Below are 14,860 nucleotides of genomic sequence, written 5' to 3'. Positions count from 1 at the left end.
TCCCTAGTTATGTCTAAAGTGAAAGTAAAATTGCGCGTTTGTATATAAGATGCAAACAGGTCTTAGCAGCACAGCGATTGTGAACACTTGTCCTTAAAGGGACAGCTCACCTCTAAAATGATGTAAATAAAAAAACTAAAAAGTAAAGAGAAAAATCACTCACCACGCTTGAATAAAATATATATAGTAGCTGTCAATCAATGTTTATTGCATATTGAAGACCATGTAATTTTCAGCCTAATTTCAGCCTACATTTATTCATTCAATTTCGTACTTAAATGCTGCTGTAGATCTCTGAGCTGCCACTTTAAATGTTTATATATATTTATTTTATATTATATATAACACACCAGGAATGTGTACAAGTTTTTTTTAAAAGTAAAGTTAAGTTTAAGTAAGGTTTTTCAAGTCTTTTAAGTAAAATAAAGAAAGAGAATTACAATAAAAACATTTTCTTCTTAACCTTTTTCTGTTCCTGTTGCCTAAAAAAAGAATAGCAAAAAAACGAACCAAAAACCAAGGTATGTATTGAACCGTTGACTTACTGTATTGTTGCATCCATAATATACACATATATCATTTTTATATATATTATATATATTAAATTATTATATATAATGACAATATAAATTAAGGTGCTTGTTTGGTAGTGCTCATTTAAGCTCTTCCAAATATTCACCTGTTATCTTCTTTATCACCTGCAGGCTAGTTCAGCAACAGTTACGATAAAAGGCAACTCCCTCTAACACTTTCATATTGCAATATTATGACTATTGTCGGTTCCAATCTAAATGGGCGTTAACACACTGTCTCCTCTGGGAATTACCGAGCCCATTCTTTCTGTGAGACACACCCTAAACCCTGCAGGTACTACGCTTGTGATCAAACGCATAAATTGTTGTCATATTAGCATGTGCGTGCAACTACACACACACTAAAGCCTAGCTTACATTAAAGCTTGTTCTCCCAGCTCATAGCAAGCCAGAGGCATGAACAAAACTAGAGGAAAGTGTGTGCAATACAGTACCTATTGCTTTTGTATTCCGTGTAGGCATGAAAGTCAAAAGGTCATGGGTAACTTTAGGTGTGTGTGCTTGTGTGCTAAGTTGCTAACCATATGATTGTATACAGACAGTATTCAGCCTTAAATGTTAGTGAATATGTTCCAGTTTGTATACACAGTACATGTTGTACATCATTACCTCAGATGGTTCAGGGCTCTTGACTGGACTGGATATCTGGCTGGAGACAGACATTTGTCCATTTATGTTCTGAATAAAAAAAAAGAAAACATGAATGAATCAGATTTCTTGGACATGTTTTGTCTTGTGCTGGAAAGTCAAAGAAATATGAAAGTTTTTTTTTCCTCTATGCTTAAAATTTGAAGGAAAATCATTTTGATGGGACCTTTTAACACGTTCTGTTGACTATAAGCACTAAGCGGTGTTGGGTGTAACTAGTAACTAAGTAATTAGTTACTGTAATTTAATTACTTTTCCCTTTAAACAGGGTAATAAGCACTCTTATTTTTTTCCGTTACATAAAAATACAATTGATATGTATAATTTAATAAGAATCATTTGTGTAGTTTTATATTATTTATTTAATTTAAGTAAAAGAGCCATTTCATGTCTATCCTTGAATCACTCGACTAGTCGAGGTTGATATAGGATTTAGAAAGTAATGAAATACTTTTTAGAGTAACTTACCCAACACTGATTATAAGTAACGTTGCACCTACATGTCGTCACTAACTGACATTTAGAGTTTTAGTAGACAGTAAGGTTAGGGTTAGAATATGTTGACATGTAGTTGCAAAGTAACTTATAGTCGGTGGAATGTCTGTTGGGGAGCATCAAAATAAAGTTAGCAGATATTAAACAGACAGTCTACTAATACTCTAATGAAAGTTTTTTACATGTAGTTGCAAAGTTACTTATAGCCAACAACCGACCAAGGGACCATAAAAAGAAAGTGTTACCAAATTATTAACATTAACAAACATTTAAGTTATTTTGTTATTTTAAGTATAATATAGGCAGTATACAGTAAATATTCATAATTGTGTATGTTTTATTCATAGGGGAGCAAGTTGTCAAACTTTTTACTCCATTAAATAAACAAAAACTTTGTTGACTACAAAAAACCTATTGAACATTCCCACCATTACTTGAAAAAAGAAAGTTACAGTTTAATGAACATGAACAATAGCATTGCATGTGATCAAATGCAGTATATAGAATTAAACATTTTATATGTTTAAAACCAACATGGAGATAACAAACATGTGCATACAACTCAAAACAGTATAGTTACTGAGAAATAGCATAACCTACAAACATGTTCATACAACTCAAAATTGTATAGTTACTGAGAAATAGCATAACCTATGTGTCCTTTACACTTTACATTACAAGCCCGGTTTCACAGACAGGGTTTAAATTAAGCTAGGATTAGACTTTAGTTGAATTAGGACATTTAAGCAGCTTTTATAACTATGCCTTAGAAAAACACAATACTGATGTGTATCAGACAAAACAATATTTTATGATATGTCAGTGCAAATTACTTTTAGTTAAAACATGCATTTTATTCTGGGACTAGATTTAAGCCTTGTCTGTGAAACCTGGGGAATGTTTGTTCATGTTACTCTGTAACTACTTGAGTTATTGTAATTACCTAAATATACTAATATAAAAATGTATTGTGGAGCTGCTTGTAATTATTAGGGGTTCAAGCATCAAAAGTGCAGGAACCCTATTGTGCTTGCTCTGATTTACTTTTTTTTCTCTCCTTAAAACAGTTTTAGCTAGACCTGCTTGAACCTAGCCTAGAAATCTAGACGCACCCTAGCGGCAGCAAATCTAATCTGCCCGCGAGTGTCTTCAGCAACTCTCAATACCCTTCTGAGCTGTAATCGGCAAACTCTTGCCGGGCCAATCACATTGTGTATAGAGTTGGTGGGCGGGGCCATAATGACGACGGCCGAGTTACGTTTGCGTGGTTCTAGTAAACACAGAAACTGGTGAACGGCGGTCTTTCGAATCAGCTTTGACCGCGACTCTGGAAGACTTAGAGTTAAGCTTTTCTCTGAGAAACGAACAGCACTGAAGTCATTCTTAAAAAGGGAAGATGTGTCTCGGAGTTTTAGCCGACCGAATACGGTGAATGTTTAATCTATCAACAAGCTCGGTTTCACCTTCGTTGCACTGGTTGGTTGTAGCGCTATCCTATCGCGTGCAGAGGGAGTTTGAAAATCTTATTAATCGTAATCTTATTTTGTTGAGGGAACCAGGGTGAAGTTGACTTCAACAACAAACCATATCATTGCTGCAGTATTCTATATTCTATATATAGAGGTTTGGTAAAACTGACATTAGATGCTATTATGGCAAAAATCAATCATAATTATTTAATTTTTAAAATGAATTTTGGTGAGTGATATGATCAAGTTTCTTGTCATCATAAGAGTCATTTTAGAAATCAGTCAAATTTTCCAGTTAGAATTTAAAGTGCAGATCCGTGCACACTCTAATGGTTAATATTGCCCACAAGCCAAACTTTTAAACTTAATTTAAAATTCATCATTATTGAAAACTGCAAACATGAGAGCCTCCGTATGAAAGACCATGACTGGAAGATCAACGTGCTACTACATTTCTCTCTGATATGGTAGGAAATTAAATTAAATTGAATGTGGAGGATTTTAACATTCCCCACCATTGACGGAAATGTAATTAATTTGTGAGAAATCGCTTTCCTGCCATTGGCGGTTATTTTCCGACTTTGCGTGTTTTCACTGTTATAACCAAGTATATATAGTACTCAATCAAAAACACATCCTGATCAAAAGACAGGCGAAGAATAAGAATAAACAAGCAATATCCTATATAATCATATGCATATGTAAAATAACACGATCACCAACATTAAACAGCATATCAAAACTGCCTAGTGTTACCGAATGAAATGTTATATACAACGAACTATAAGACTGTGCAAGCCTCCATATATGTTTTGATCATTGTTCTGAATCTGACCCAGATCTAGTCTTTGACAAAAACATGTTTTTCTCAGCATTTTCTTTATTTTATGAAACTTAACAACATTCATCAGTTGATAAAAAACAAATGCATGAAGCTATAATAAAACAGCATGGGCATGTTCAGAAATTCACACAACAAAATATTCTGGGCGCCATTAAACTTTTGTGAAAATGATCAAAAACCTTGGGGGGAGGGTTAACTGTGACAAATATGATTGACAGGGCAGTTTAAATGGTGATAGGATGCACTTAACTAAAAGACAGAGCTGTCAGTTAAAGATGCAATTATGACAACGTAGGTAGTATGTTCCAAAGCTTGCCTACTCTTCTGCTGCACACTCAAAAGTATGTACATTTTCTTTACAAAAAGAATACATACTTTTAGGTTTAGGGCATAGCATAAGTAGGCGAATTGAATGCGTTTCAGGAGCGTATGCTGCAGTATAGTGTTGTCAAAAATATCGATATTTCGATATGTATCGACACTGGAATATCTGAAACGATACGATTCTTAGTTTTTACAGTATCGATACCAGCAGCGCTCTCCTCTCCGACCGAAAGGGAGTTGACACACGTTGACACACTCCGTTAAGTCTTAAAGGGACCGCAGTCATTTGTTATTCAAACTACAAAAAGACAAACGATCAACTGCTCTTGACTGATCAACTTGTGTAACTTTAATAGTTTAATCTGTACGCTATTGATTTTTTTTTACAAAGAACATTATCCAATGTTGTTTTAAATGTAATTACTATGCATTTTTTTTATTCAGTTACTTATCTGAATGTTACACCTACCTGAAAAAAAGAAAAGCAGTCTATTTAATTTGTATCTTCTATTCTATTGCATCTATTTGTGCTATTGTTTGTAATCTGTTTATTTGTTCTTATTTTATTACTGTTTACTCGTCTTTTTAAATTCAATTTACCATTCGAAATCAAGCTTTGTGCTGTGTGTAAGCTATTGCAACACAATTACCCCATTGTAAAAAATACATTGAGATAATTTTAATAGTTATTGATCAATTGATCAATAATTGTTCAAATCAAAACGATGCCCAACCCTAAGGAACATGCTGGCCACATGAATTTTTAGTAAAAAGTAACAATGAATAATAACAAGTTCTGTTGTCATATTAAGCATCTTTTCTTTTTTTTACTGTGGTTTTGATTTAGTATCGATATATCGATATTTTAGTCTGGTATCGTATCGAAGTCATAATTTTGGTATCATGACAACACTACTGCAGTATAGTGATCCTTTTCACTTCGCTGTATGCGCTGATTTAAAGTAATAGTGCAAGTTTGCATAAAAAAAAACAAAAAAAAAAAACATGGTTTGACACAAAATTGTAGTAATTTCAACATACAAATGTAAACACTACTGTGTTTCACAGTCAACACATGGCTTTTTGCCCAAGGTAAAACTACACTTTATTAGACTGTGTAAACTCAGCAATAGTCTCTTCTATCAGTGGGTTTTGCACGATGACAGACAGAGAAGCAATAGGTTGTTGCCAGTTGATCACACCTCTTGTGGTCTGATTGGTTGAAGGACTGAATTAAGCTTTTTTTCATCACGCAGTAGAAAATATAGAGCAAACTCCCCAGAGCAATGTTCAATGTTAAATTGAGCTTGGTCTGGTGATAGCCAGACAAACACTTTACCTCAAATTTAGATAAACAAGGTGACATAATGGATGGTACTTGTCTCTTTGTGGAAGTGGAAAAAGTTATGACCCACATTTCTTGTATGAAGATTTAAATTTAAAAAAGAGGCATGAGAGTTGGCACGTATTCTAGTAAACAGTCTTTTATATCTTCAGTGAACATAAACAGTATAGAAATAAAGCACATGTGTAACAGAGGGGCGTTTACATGCACACCAGTAAGCTGATAACTCCAAAAAATCAGCTTATTGAAATAAGTTTTCCCCGTTTACATGCAAACCAGTAAACGGACAACGCAAGTTAACATGACTATTTATAAACTGGGTTATTTCCTTGTAGTGCCGTCAAAAATAATAATGTCCATATATCTGACTCTGAGTTTTTCGAATGTTACGTCAGTTGTGATGTTAAATAAAGCGTGCACCGTGTCAGCGGGAGATTTACGGCTCATTTTATCCCTTATGCAGTTATGCAGCGTTTTGACTGAACCTCTTCTACTTCTGCTGCATGAGAAAAGAGAACACCTCTTTACAATTTTCTGGGTCTTAAACAAGTCTGCGTTTGTGATATGTGTCCTTATTTCATGCAAACGCTAGCTCGCTCTGTCTGGATGCATTTAAATCTGCTGTAAGTTTGCGTTTTTGTTACCTATCACATATGCGCACTTCAATAAGTGACAGAAAGCAGGCTAATGCGTTTACATGCAGCGTGAAATCGAGGTAAGAGGCAAAAAACTACCTGTGCCGACATGTTTTAATATAAATCTGATTGTATTTGTCTGAAAGAAGAATGTCATATACACATAGGATAACTTGAGGGTGAGTAAATAATTTTCATTTTTGGGTGAACTATCCCTTTAAAGAGTTAGTTCACCCAAAATGTTTAATTCTGTCATCATTTACTCTTCCTCAAGCTGTTCCAAACCTGCATGAATTTCTTTCTTCTGCTAAACAAAAAGGAAGATATTTGGAAGAATGTTTATATATAAGCAGATTTTGAGCCCCATTGACTACCATAGTATTTTTTCACTACTATGGTAGTCAGTGGGGCCCAAAATCTGCTTTTATTTATATGTATTCATACTATTCAAATAATGTTCATAATCTATAAATGTCTATTCTGACTAAATGTAACTTATTATTAATGTGACCTTATACTGTTTATACTATTTTTCATGTGTATTCTTAAAATTTTCATTCTTCTGTTATTTTTGTATTTGCATTGTATATTTGCAGTGGAAGCTTCAGCACCAAGAAAAAAAAAATGTGTGCAAGCACACTTGGCGGCAATAAAGCTCTTTCTGATTCTGATAAACTGGTCATATTGCAATGAATTTTAAAATAAATAGCCCTACATTGTGTGTGTGTGTGTGTGTGTGTGTGTGTGTGTGTGTGTGTGTGTGTGTGTGTGTGTGTGTGTGTGTGTGTGTGTGTGTGTGTGTGTGTTCTTGTAAGCTGCGAAATGTACATTTCATTAAAACTTGGTGGGGTACCTTAGTAGGTCTATATTGATGTCAATTTTCATTTTCTGGTCTTAGATGGCGCTAAAGAAACCTAAAACTTTTGAAGTACAGTAGCCTATGTGCTAATACATTAAACACATCAACACGACAGCATCAGCAACATATTTTGGAAAATTCTTTCAGTTTCTTCACTTTTCCAAACTAGCTGGATGGACCCCTATAAACAGTTACATTGAGAGTGCATACTAGCCTATTGGCATTAATTATATGAACGTAACCATTTGGAATACTGCTGTAAAGAAAAAGGGAAAGTTGTAAGTAAAAATAACTCACTACTTGTCTGTAGACATCGGTCTCGTCGACGCTGCTGACGCTCACGGGCTGAACGTACACTTGTTGCATGACGCGCGGCGCCTGGCTCAGGTAAACGTATTGCTCCGCGGGCCGCTGTTGTACGGGAACCAGGTAACGCGCGCCCCCGTACACCATGTTCCCCTCCACTTGGCTGTTAATGTACTGGACCGGCTGCATTTGCGATCCAGCGAGGTTTACCGTTCGGTAAGTAACGTTAGTCGAGCCGTCGCTTATCCCGATGGGACTGGATGGCTGCATCTGAGCTCCAGTGAGAGTTACCGTTTGGTAAGTAGTCGAGCCGTCGCTTATCCCGATAGGACTGGATGGCTGCATCTGAGCTCCAGTGAGGTTTACCGTCCGGTAAGTCGTCGAACCTTCGCTTACCCCGACAGGAGAGGTTGTGAAGAAATTCTGGGGGCTCGGTTCCGCGACGGTCACTCTTTTCAGTGTCGTCACGCTATGGGAGTGTGGTAGAGTCATTTCTGCGGTCGTGTAAGTCCAGAAAATTAAAAAAGAAATATCATTGATATGAAAAGAAAAAAGTGTGAAATTTTCGAAGCCTTTGTGTGCGCCGCTGACCGACACCTGAAGTCTCTCCAGTTGGTGTTGTATAAATGAGAAGAGGCGTGTTTCCTCAACCACTCCTCCCTCGGCTCAAATATCTGAGCCACAGGGAGGAGGTGACGAATAAACCTTATGTAGCCTAGTTAATTACTTGTTGGAGCAATTTTGTCAACATTGTGGACTGGAAAAAAGTTTGGTTATTGCCACATAAATACCTTATTGTGAATAAAGTTAGAGAAGTCACTTTAGATTCTATTCAACAAAAAGTTCTAAGTAAGTTGTATCAGGGTTAGAGGATTTCTGTTCTGTTATGCATTTCTGTTATGCACAAGATGAAACTACTGTAAAAAAATTGGGATTGTATGGGAGGCTACCTTTTTTGGGGGTAAGAGCTTTTACAGTAGGTTGTTATTGACCCAGTTAAAGGTGCACTATGTAGGATTTTTGCAATATCAAAAAAACACTATGCCAGTGTTATATATTTTGTTCAGTTGAGTACTTACAATATCCGAAATGTTTCCAACTATTTGTAAATCATGAGAAAATTGTGTTTTTTACCAAAGAACAGGGACATGTGAGGAAGTCACGTGTCAATGACGCCATTTTCACGTTACCCTCTATTTCAGTATTACTGCTGCCCGTAACCATGGCAACAGACCTGGACAACTGCATAAAGTCTCGCAGCAAGCTGCTGTAGTTTTTTTTTCAAACATTATGGACCATGGCAAGCATACTTTGGAACAAAATGAGAAATTAAAAGAGGACCAGTTTCGTTATGGCATTTTCGCGAAAGCTTTGCAACAAACTTCAACTTGACAGAGATGACATTCTTGTGCTTATCTATAAGCACAAGAATGTCATCTCTGTTAAGTTGAAGTTTGTTGCAAAGCTCTCACCATCTTGAAAATGCCACGACAATACTGGTCCTCTTTTGATTTCTCATTTTGTCTATAGGTGAGCAAATGTACATAAAACGAATACATTTTATGTAGCTCAACATGATGAAATATTAGAATATCATCAGTACGATGTTCTAATGTTGATGTAGCTTACTGCTAGTCTCATACAGCCAACAAACTAACACACAGAATAACATTATAACTCGAATGCAGTTTAGATAGTGTAGACCAAGTGAAACAGCAATGTGTTTACTCACAGTTTTAATTTGTCAAATAAACTGATCTGTATGAGTAGTAATTCAGCCCTTGCGGGTAGTTCGGTAGAATGAAATGTCCTCATTTTTTTATATCACCCGGGACGCACACATGTGTGTGACACTAATCTATCCCTGCGATTAAAAAACATGAAGACATTCACTCGTCCATTAAAATGATTTCCTAAGAACAAATTCCATGATTCCACGCTCATTCAGTTTTTGGTTCCCATTCTAACATTCCATGTTGGTTAGCCAGGTAGGTTTTCTTTATGTAAATAGAATATTCTCTTTAGGTTAAACACATGGGAATCATATATGGGAACGTTCTGGGGGATTTTGTGTACTCTAATTTTTCTTTACTTTGGCAATATGTTCTATTTAGTGTTCTTAATTAGAGAAAAGAGTATCACCATTTCACTCTGATAAGCAAATAGTTCAATTTGCAATGTCTTTAATTTGTATAAATTAATTTCTTACTCTCGTTGTTTGTTTTCTTTGAAACAAAAGAGCTTATTGAATTGCACTAATTGCACTAATATGGAGTTGTCAGTCAGCTGTAAACAAAGCTGACTTCATTCCAGCCTTTGCCACTCAATCCACTCTGAATATCCTGGCCTTGACTGACTGGATCTGTCCAGAAGGCTTAGCAACCCCTGCTGCTCTCTCTAACAACTTCTCTTTCTCACACACCCCTCGCCACACTGGCAGAGGTGGAAGCACAGGTTTTCTCATCACAAACAATTGGAAATACTCAACCCACACCTCTCTATGCAATAACAACTCATTTGAATACCATGCTATTACAGTTACAGCTCCTGCTAAAATCCATCTTGTAGTCATTTACCGCCCTCCAGGCCAATTGGGCACCTTTGTGGAGGAACTAGATGTGCTGCTATCCTCATTCCCCAAGGATGGCAGACCACTTGTAATCCTTGGAGATTTCAACATCCACCAGGACAAACCGTATGCTACGTATTTTCACTCCCTTCTATCCTCATTTGATCTCAAACTCCTTATTACCTCACACACCCACAAATCGGGCAACCAACTTGACCTCATCTGCATAACCAACTGCACTACAGAAAACCCTTTGGTCAAACACTTACACTTCTTTGATCATTACTTCATCACATTTAATACATCTTACTACTCGTGCACTTCCACTTCCTCTACCATTTAGTTTCAGACGAAACCTGCATTTTCTTTCTCCCTCTCATCTCTCCTCCGCGGTGTCATCCTCTCTTCCCTCACCCACACAATTCTCCTCTATGGATGTCAACACCACAATAGACACTTTATGTTCTACTTTAAATTCTTGTCTAGATAGTATCTGCCCTCTATCTTCTAGGCCAGTACACTCTACTCCCTCTAAACCCTTGGTCATCTGATGTTCTTCGTGAACACCGGACCAAACTTAGAGCAGCAGAGAGAAAATGGAGCAAATCAAATGACCCATCTGACCTGAGTAAGTATCAATCTCTGCTCTCAGCTAAATCCTCATATGTCCACAACAAAATCAACAGCACCTCAGACACAGTGTCTCTAAGCTGCTCTGACACACACACACACACACACACACACACTTTTCAGAGCTTTCAACTCTCTCCTCTGTCCCCCTCCACCACCTCTCTATCTGCAGACGATCTTGCCCATTTTTTTCACAGATAAAATCACAATCATCAGCCCCACCTCCACACACACACAATCTTAAATCAGCCACATCCACAGCCAAACATTTTCTCTCCTCTTTCTCTTTACTTACTGAGGCTGAAGTATCTAAACTTCTCCTCTCCAGCCATCCCACTACCTGCCCTCTAGATCCCATCCCCTCACATCTTCTACAGGCCATCTCTCCTACACTCTTACCAGCACTCACACACATCATCAACACATCTCTCTGCACCGGTATCTTCCCTACCACATTCAAGCTGGTTTGGGTAACCCCATTGCTTAAAAAACCCACACTAGACACATCACTTGCAGAGAACTACAGACCTGTTTCTCTCCTACCATTCATAGAGAAAACATTTAAAAGAGTTGTTTTCAACCAGGTCTCATCTTTCCTCTCACAGTCTAATCAACTGTAACCAGTAAACCAGTCAGGTTTCAAAAAGGGCCACTCAAGTGAGACGGCATTATTGTCTGTTACTGAAGCCCTGCGGATGGCAAAAGCTGCTTCCAAATCATCAGTCCTCATCCTCCTTGATCTATCTGCTGCCTTTGACACTGAATCATCAGATTCTTCTGTCCACCCTCTCATCACTAGGCATCACAGGGACTCCACTCCACTGGTTTGAGTCACATAGGTCTTCTAAGATTGCCTGGAGAGGAGTGGTATCCAAAGCACATCAACTGACCACGGGGGTTCCTCAGGGCTTAGTGCTTGGACCTCTCCTCTTCTCCGTTTACACAACATCATTGGGACCCATCATTCAGGCACATGGCCTCTCATATCATTGTTGTGCTGATGACACACAGCTATACCGCTCATTTCAACCAGATGATCCCACAGTAGCTGCACAAATCTCAAGCTGTCTGGGGGATATGTCAGCATGGATGAAAAAACATCACCTGCAGCTCAACTTAGCAAAGACTGAGCTGCTCGTCTTCCCTGCTAATCCGACCATACAACACGATTTTACCATCCAGCTAGGTTCATCTTTGATTACTCCTTCAGGGTCGGTCAGAAATCTTAGAGTAATCTTTGATGACCAGCTGTCCTTCAAAGACCACATTTCGGAGCATTTAACACAGCTCCTTGTCCAAGCCCTGGTCATTTCTAGACTTGACTATTGTCAAGTCTAGAAATGACTTGCTGCAAATAACCGCTGCAAATAACCGCTAGAAAATAACCGCTAGAAAATAACCGCTGCAAATGATCCAGAACGCTGTGGCACGTCTTGTCTTCAGTGAGCCCAAAAGGGGCCCAAAAAGTCACATCTCTTTTCATCTCTCTGCATTGACTCGCTGCCCGGATCAAGTTCAAAGCTTTGACTCTTGCTTATGGATCCACCACAAGCTCAGCACCCGCATACTTCGACTCACTCATACGAGTTTATGAGCGGAGGCTTGTGGTACCGTGACAGAGAGGCATGAAATCCCTCTCCACAACTTTTTCATTCATTGTTCCTGGTTTGTGGAACGATCTTCCGTCCTCCCGCACGACAGAATCACTCGCTTCATTCAAGACAGGTAAAGGTAAAAACTCATCTCTTCCTTAATCTTATCAAAAAACCCTCTAAACTCTTCCTCCACTACTTTTTCTTTTTTCCTTCCCTTTTCTGGTTTTTGCTACTCTGAGCAGTATACAAATCTTGGTATGTAGGGCACTTTTTGCGTTTCTTTGCCTCTTCATGACAAATCGCTTCCTGTACTCCTGAGTTGTAAGTAGGTTTGGATAAAAGCGTTTGCTAAATGCATAAATGTAAAATGTAAATGAAAAAAAAGTGCATTGCATTTTAATGGCTGAATTTTAACATGTTTGTATATTTAATCTGTGAATATTGTGATTCAAAACATTTCAAACACATTTTCTAAAAATTGAATAATCCATATTCATCTTTCAGATTTCACTTTCAAAATATTCGGTCTATTTAAAAAATACAGTAATATTATATTTGACAGGCAATTTTTGGTCCATGTTATTTCACAAATTCAGCAATACAAATTCAACAGAATTTTTCTCTGTATTCTGATAACAATGGGTGAATTGTTGTTAAATTTTGTGTATTATACACAACAATTGGTATTATGTTTTTTAAGTTTTTTTTTACATTTAATAATATATAAATTCTGTCTGCCTCTCTAAGTTTTTGGAATAGGCCTAAATCTAGTGACAGAATGGATAGATTTCTGTCTTCTTTACCAACAACAACAAAAATATGATATCCAGTAAAGTTATTAAAGTCTCTATGGATAATACAATTATTCATAATTTCATAATTGAGGCTTCAATAACAGTATTTGCTTACAGTATAACACCCAATTGTTGAGTTTGCCATCAACTTGAAGAAACAATAATTCTTTTATTTTGGAACTGTTTATTGTAATGTTTTTTGGATTGACTTTTTAATAATTTCTTGTAATATTTTATAATTCACAAATGTAAATAAAATAAAAAAAAAATACATCTGAAATTGTCTGGCTATCACCAAACCAAGCTCAATCTTTTAAAGAGATTTAGGAGAATGATTTGAGAAATCAACTTTCCCTAAAGCTTTTGATATAAGGTCATGGTAATATAAGACTATCCTGTAAGTCTCGGAGCTGAAAAATTCCTTCTCAAAGAAAAGCTTTTATTGAAACCAGGCTCAGCAAACAATCAATCTCAGAAAATGCCATACCTTGACATCATCGTGTGGTGAAGCGTTTCAACAGAAAGAACAGAAGAAGAACAATGCCTGATTCTGTAGCCCCGCCCACTGACTCGTACCTGACATGACACAGGCCTACATAGAGCTAAACCAGATCTAACATCTTAGCAACAAGCTTGCTGCAAAAGCTTCATTTGGATTCCAATATTATATATTGCATGGATGAACTTTATTTTTAATGAAAATCCAGTTTGCATAGGGAAGCGCGGACATTGTGCGTTTGTTCCTTCATTTCTGATCGAGGATTAATTTGTAAACAAGAGAGTGGATTTGCAGACAGGGTAACATTACCTGAATGAAGCCACACACTAATGTGAGTAAAACAATTTTTTAAAAATATTTGTGATAGTATTGCAATGTTTTAGATCGTATAGATTATTTGTTTGTGTCTAACTGAACATACCTTAGCGTGCTGTCACAGGCTGGAGAATCCTTTATTTGTGGTGTTGGTTGTTTGCTATTAGGTATCAGACTCGGACATGTATGGGTCAGGGCTCGTAAGGCCCAACGTCCCTGGGGCTATGTGTTTTCCAGACGGGTTACCAAAACATATCACCGGCCTGTCGACAGGCTATCTTAAGTAGTGAAATTAAATTCCTTTGTTGATGTGCGTTGTTCACTCTCTTGACTTGATATTTGAAGGAAAAATTAAAAATTTGATGAAAGGAGATTTGATCATGCCGTCTGCAACATACTTGGCGTGTGTGTGTCTGTGTGTGTATGTGTGATGTACAGTTTGCGCATATATTCACAGATCCAGCAGGCCAAGTCATACATAAATAACATTCCAGTCAATTGCGGTGAATGAGATAAATCATTGTGTTTGTTTGATAAAGACATTTCGCGAGACCTGTGAGCGATTCATTTCCATTACCATTTCTCCACACACTTTCAATACAATTTCCACATGTACTGACATGGGAGCTGGAGCTCATTATAATATGCAAGTCTTATCCAATCCTAGCCGTGGGCGTTTACTTTCAAGACTTCAGTGAAGCACACCCAAAAAATCTGAGCGTGCAGGAGAGACTCAAACTCAGGGTAGAAAATAGCTTATTAACTTATTATTATTTAATGACTTATTCATTATGATGTTTTTGAATGTAAAAAACACACAAACGTCATTAGTTGACTTTAGACAACAGTATACATTTTTTTTAAAAAGCCAGTTCATGACACCTTTAAGACTGAACATTGGTCTAGGAGTCTGCTCTGTATTTCTACTGCACAAGAGGCG

At 37.2% G+C, this 14,860-nt stretch overlaps 1 protein-coding gene across 1 annotated transcript in view; it reads right to left on the bottom strand.

The window, feature by feature from the left end:
- The window catches only part of pof1b (POF1B actin binding protein), a 32,289-nt gene extending 24,148 nt beyond the window's left edge, over positions 1-8,141 (bottom strand). The window contains exons 1-2 of the mRNA XM_067423950.1: positions 7,510-8,141; positions 1,203-1,271 (exon numbers count right to left, since the gene is read on the bottom strand). Of these exons, the coding sequence (XP_067280051.1) occupies positions 1,203-1,271; positions 7,510-8,010 (570 nt within the window). The 5' untranslated portion in view covers positions 8,011-8,141. The remainder of the gene's footprint in view (positions 1-1,202; positions 1,272-7,509) is intronic.
- Positions 8,142-14,860: the final 6,719 nt, after the last annotated feature.

Source organism: Pseudorasbora parva, chromosome 18, assembly GCF_024679245.1.
Source record: "Pseudorasbora parva isolate DD20220531a chromosome 18, ASM2467924v1, whole genome shotgun sequence".
Taxonomy (NCBI): Eukaryota; Metazoa; Chordata; class Actinopteri; order Cypriniformes; family Gobionidae; genus Pseudorasbora; species Pseudorasbora parva.
Note: the sequence above shows the minus strand (reverse complement) of the source record. Positions and strands in the feature narration are given on the sequence as shown.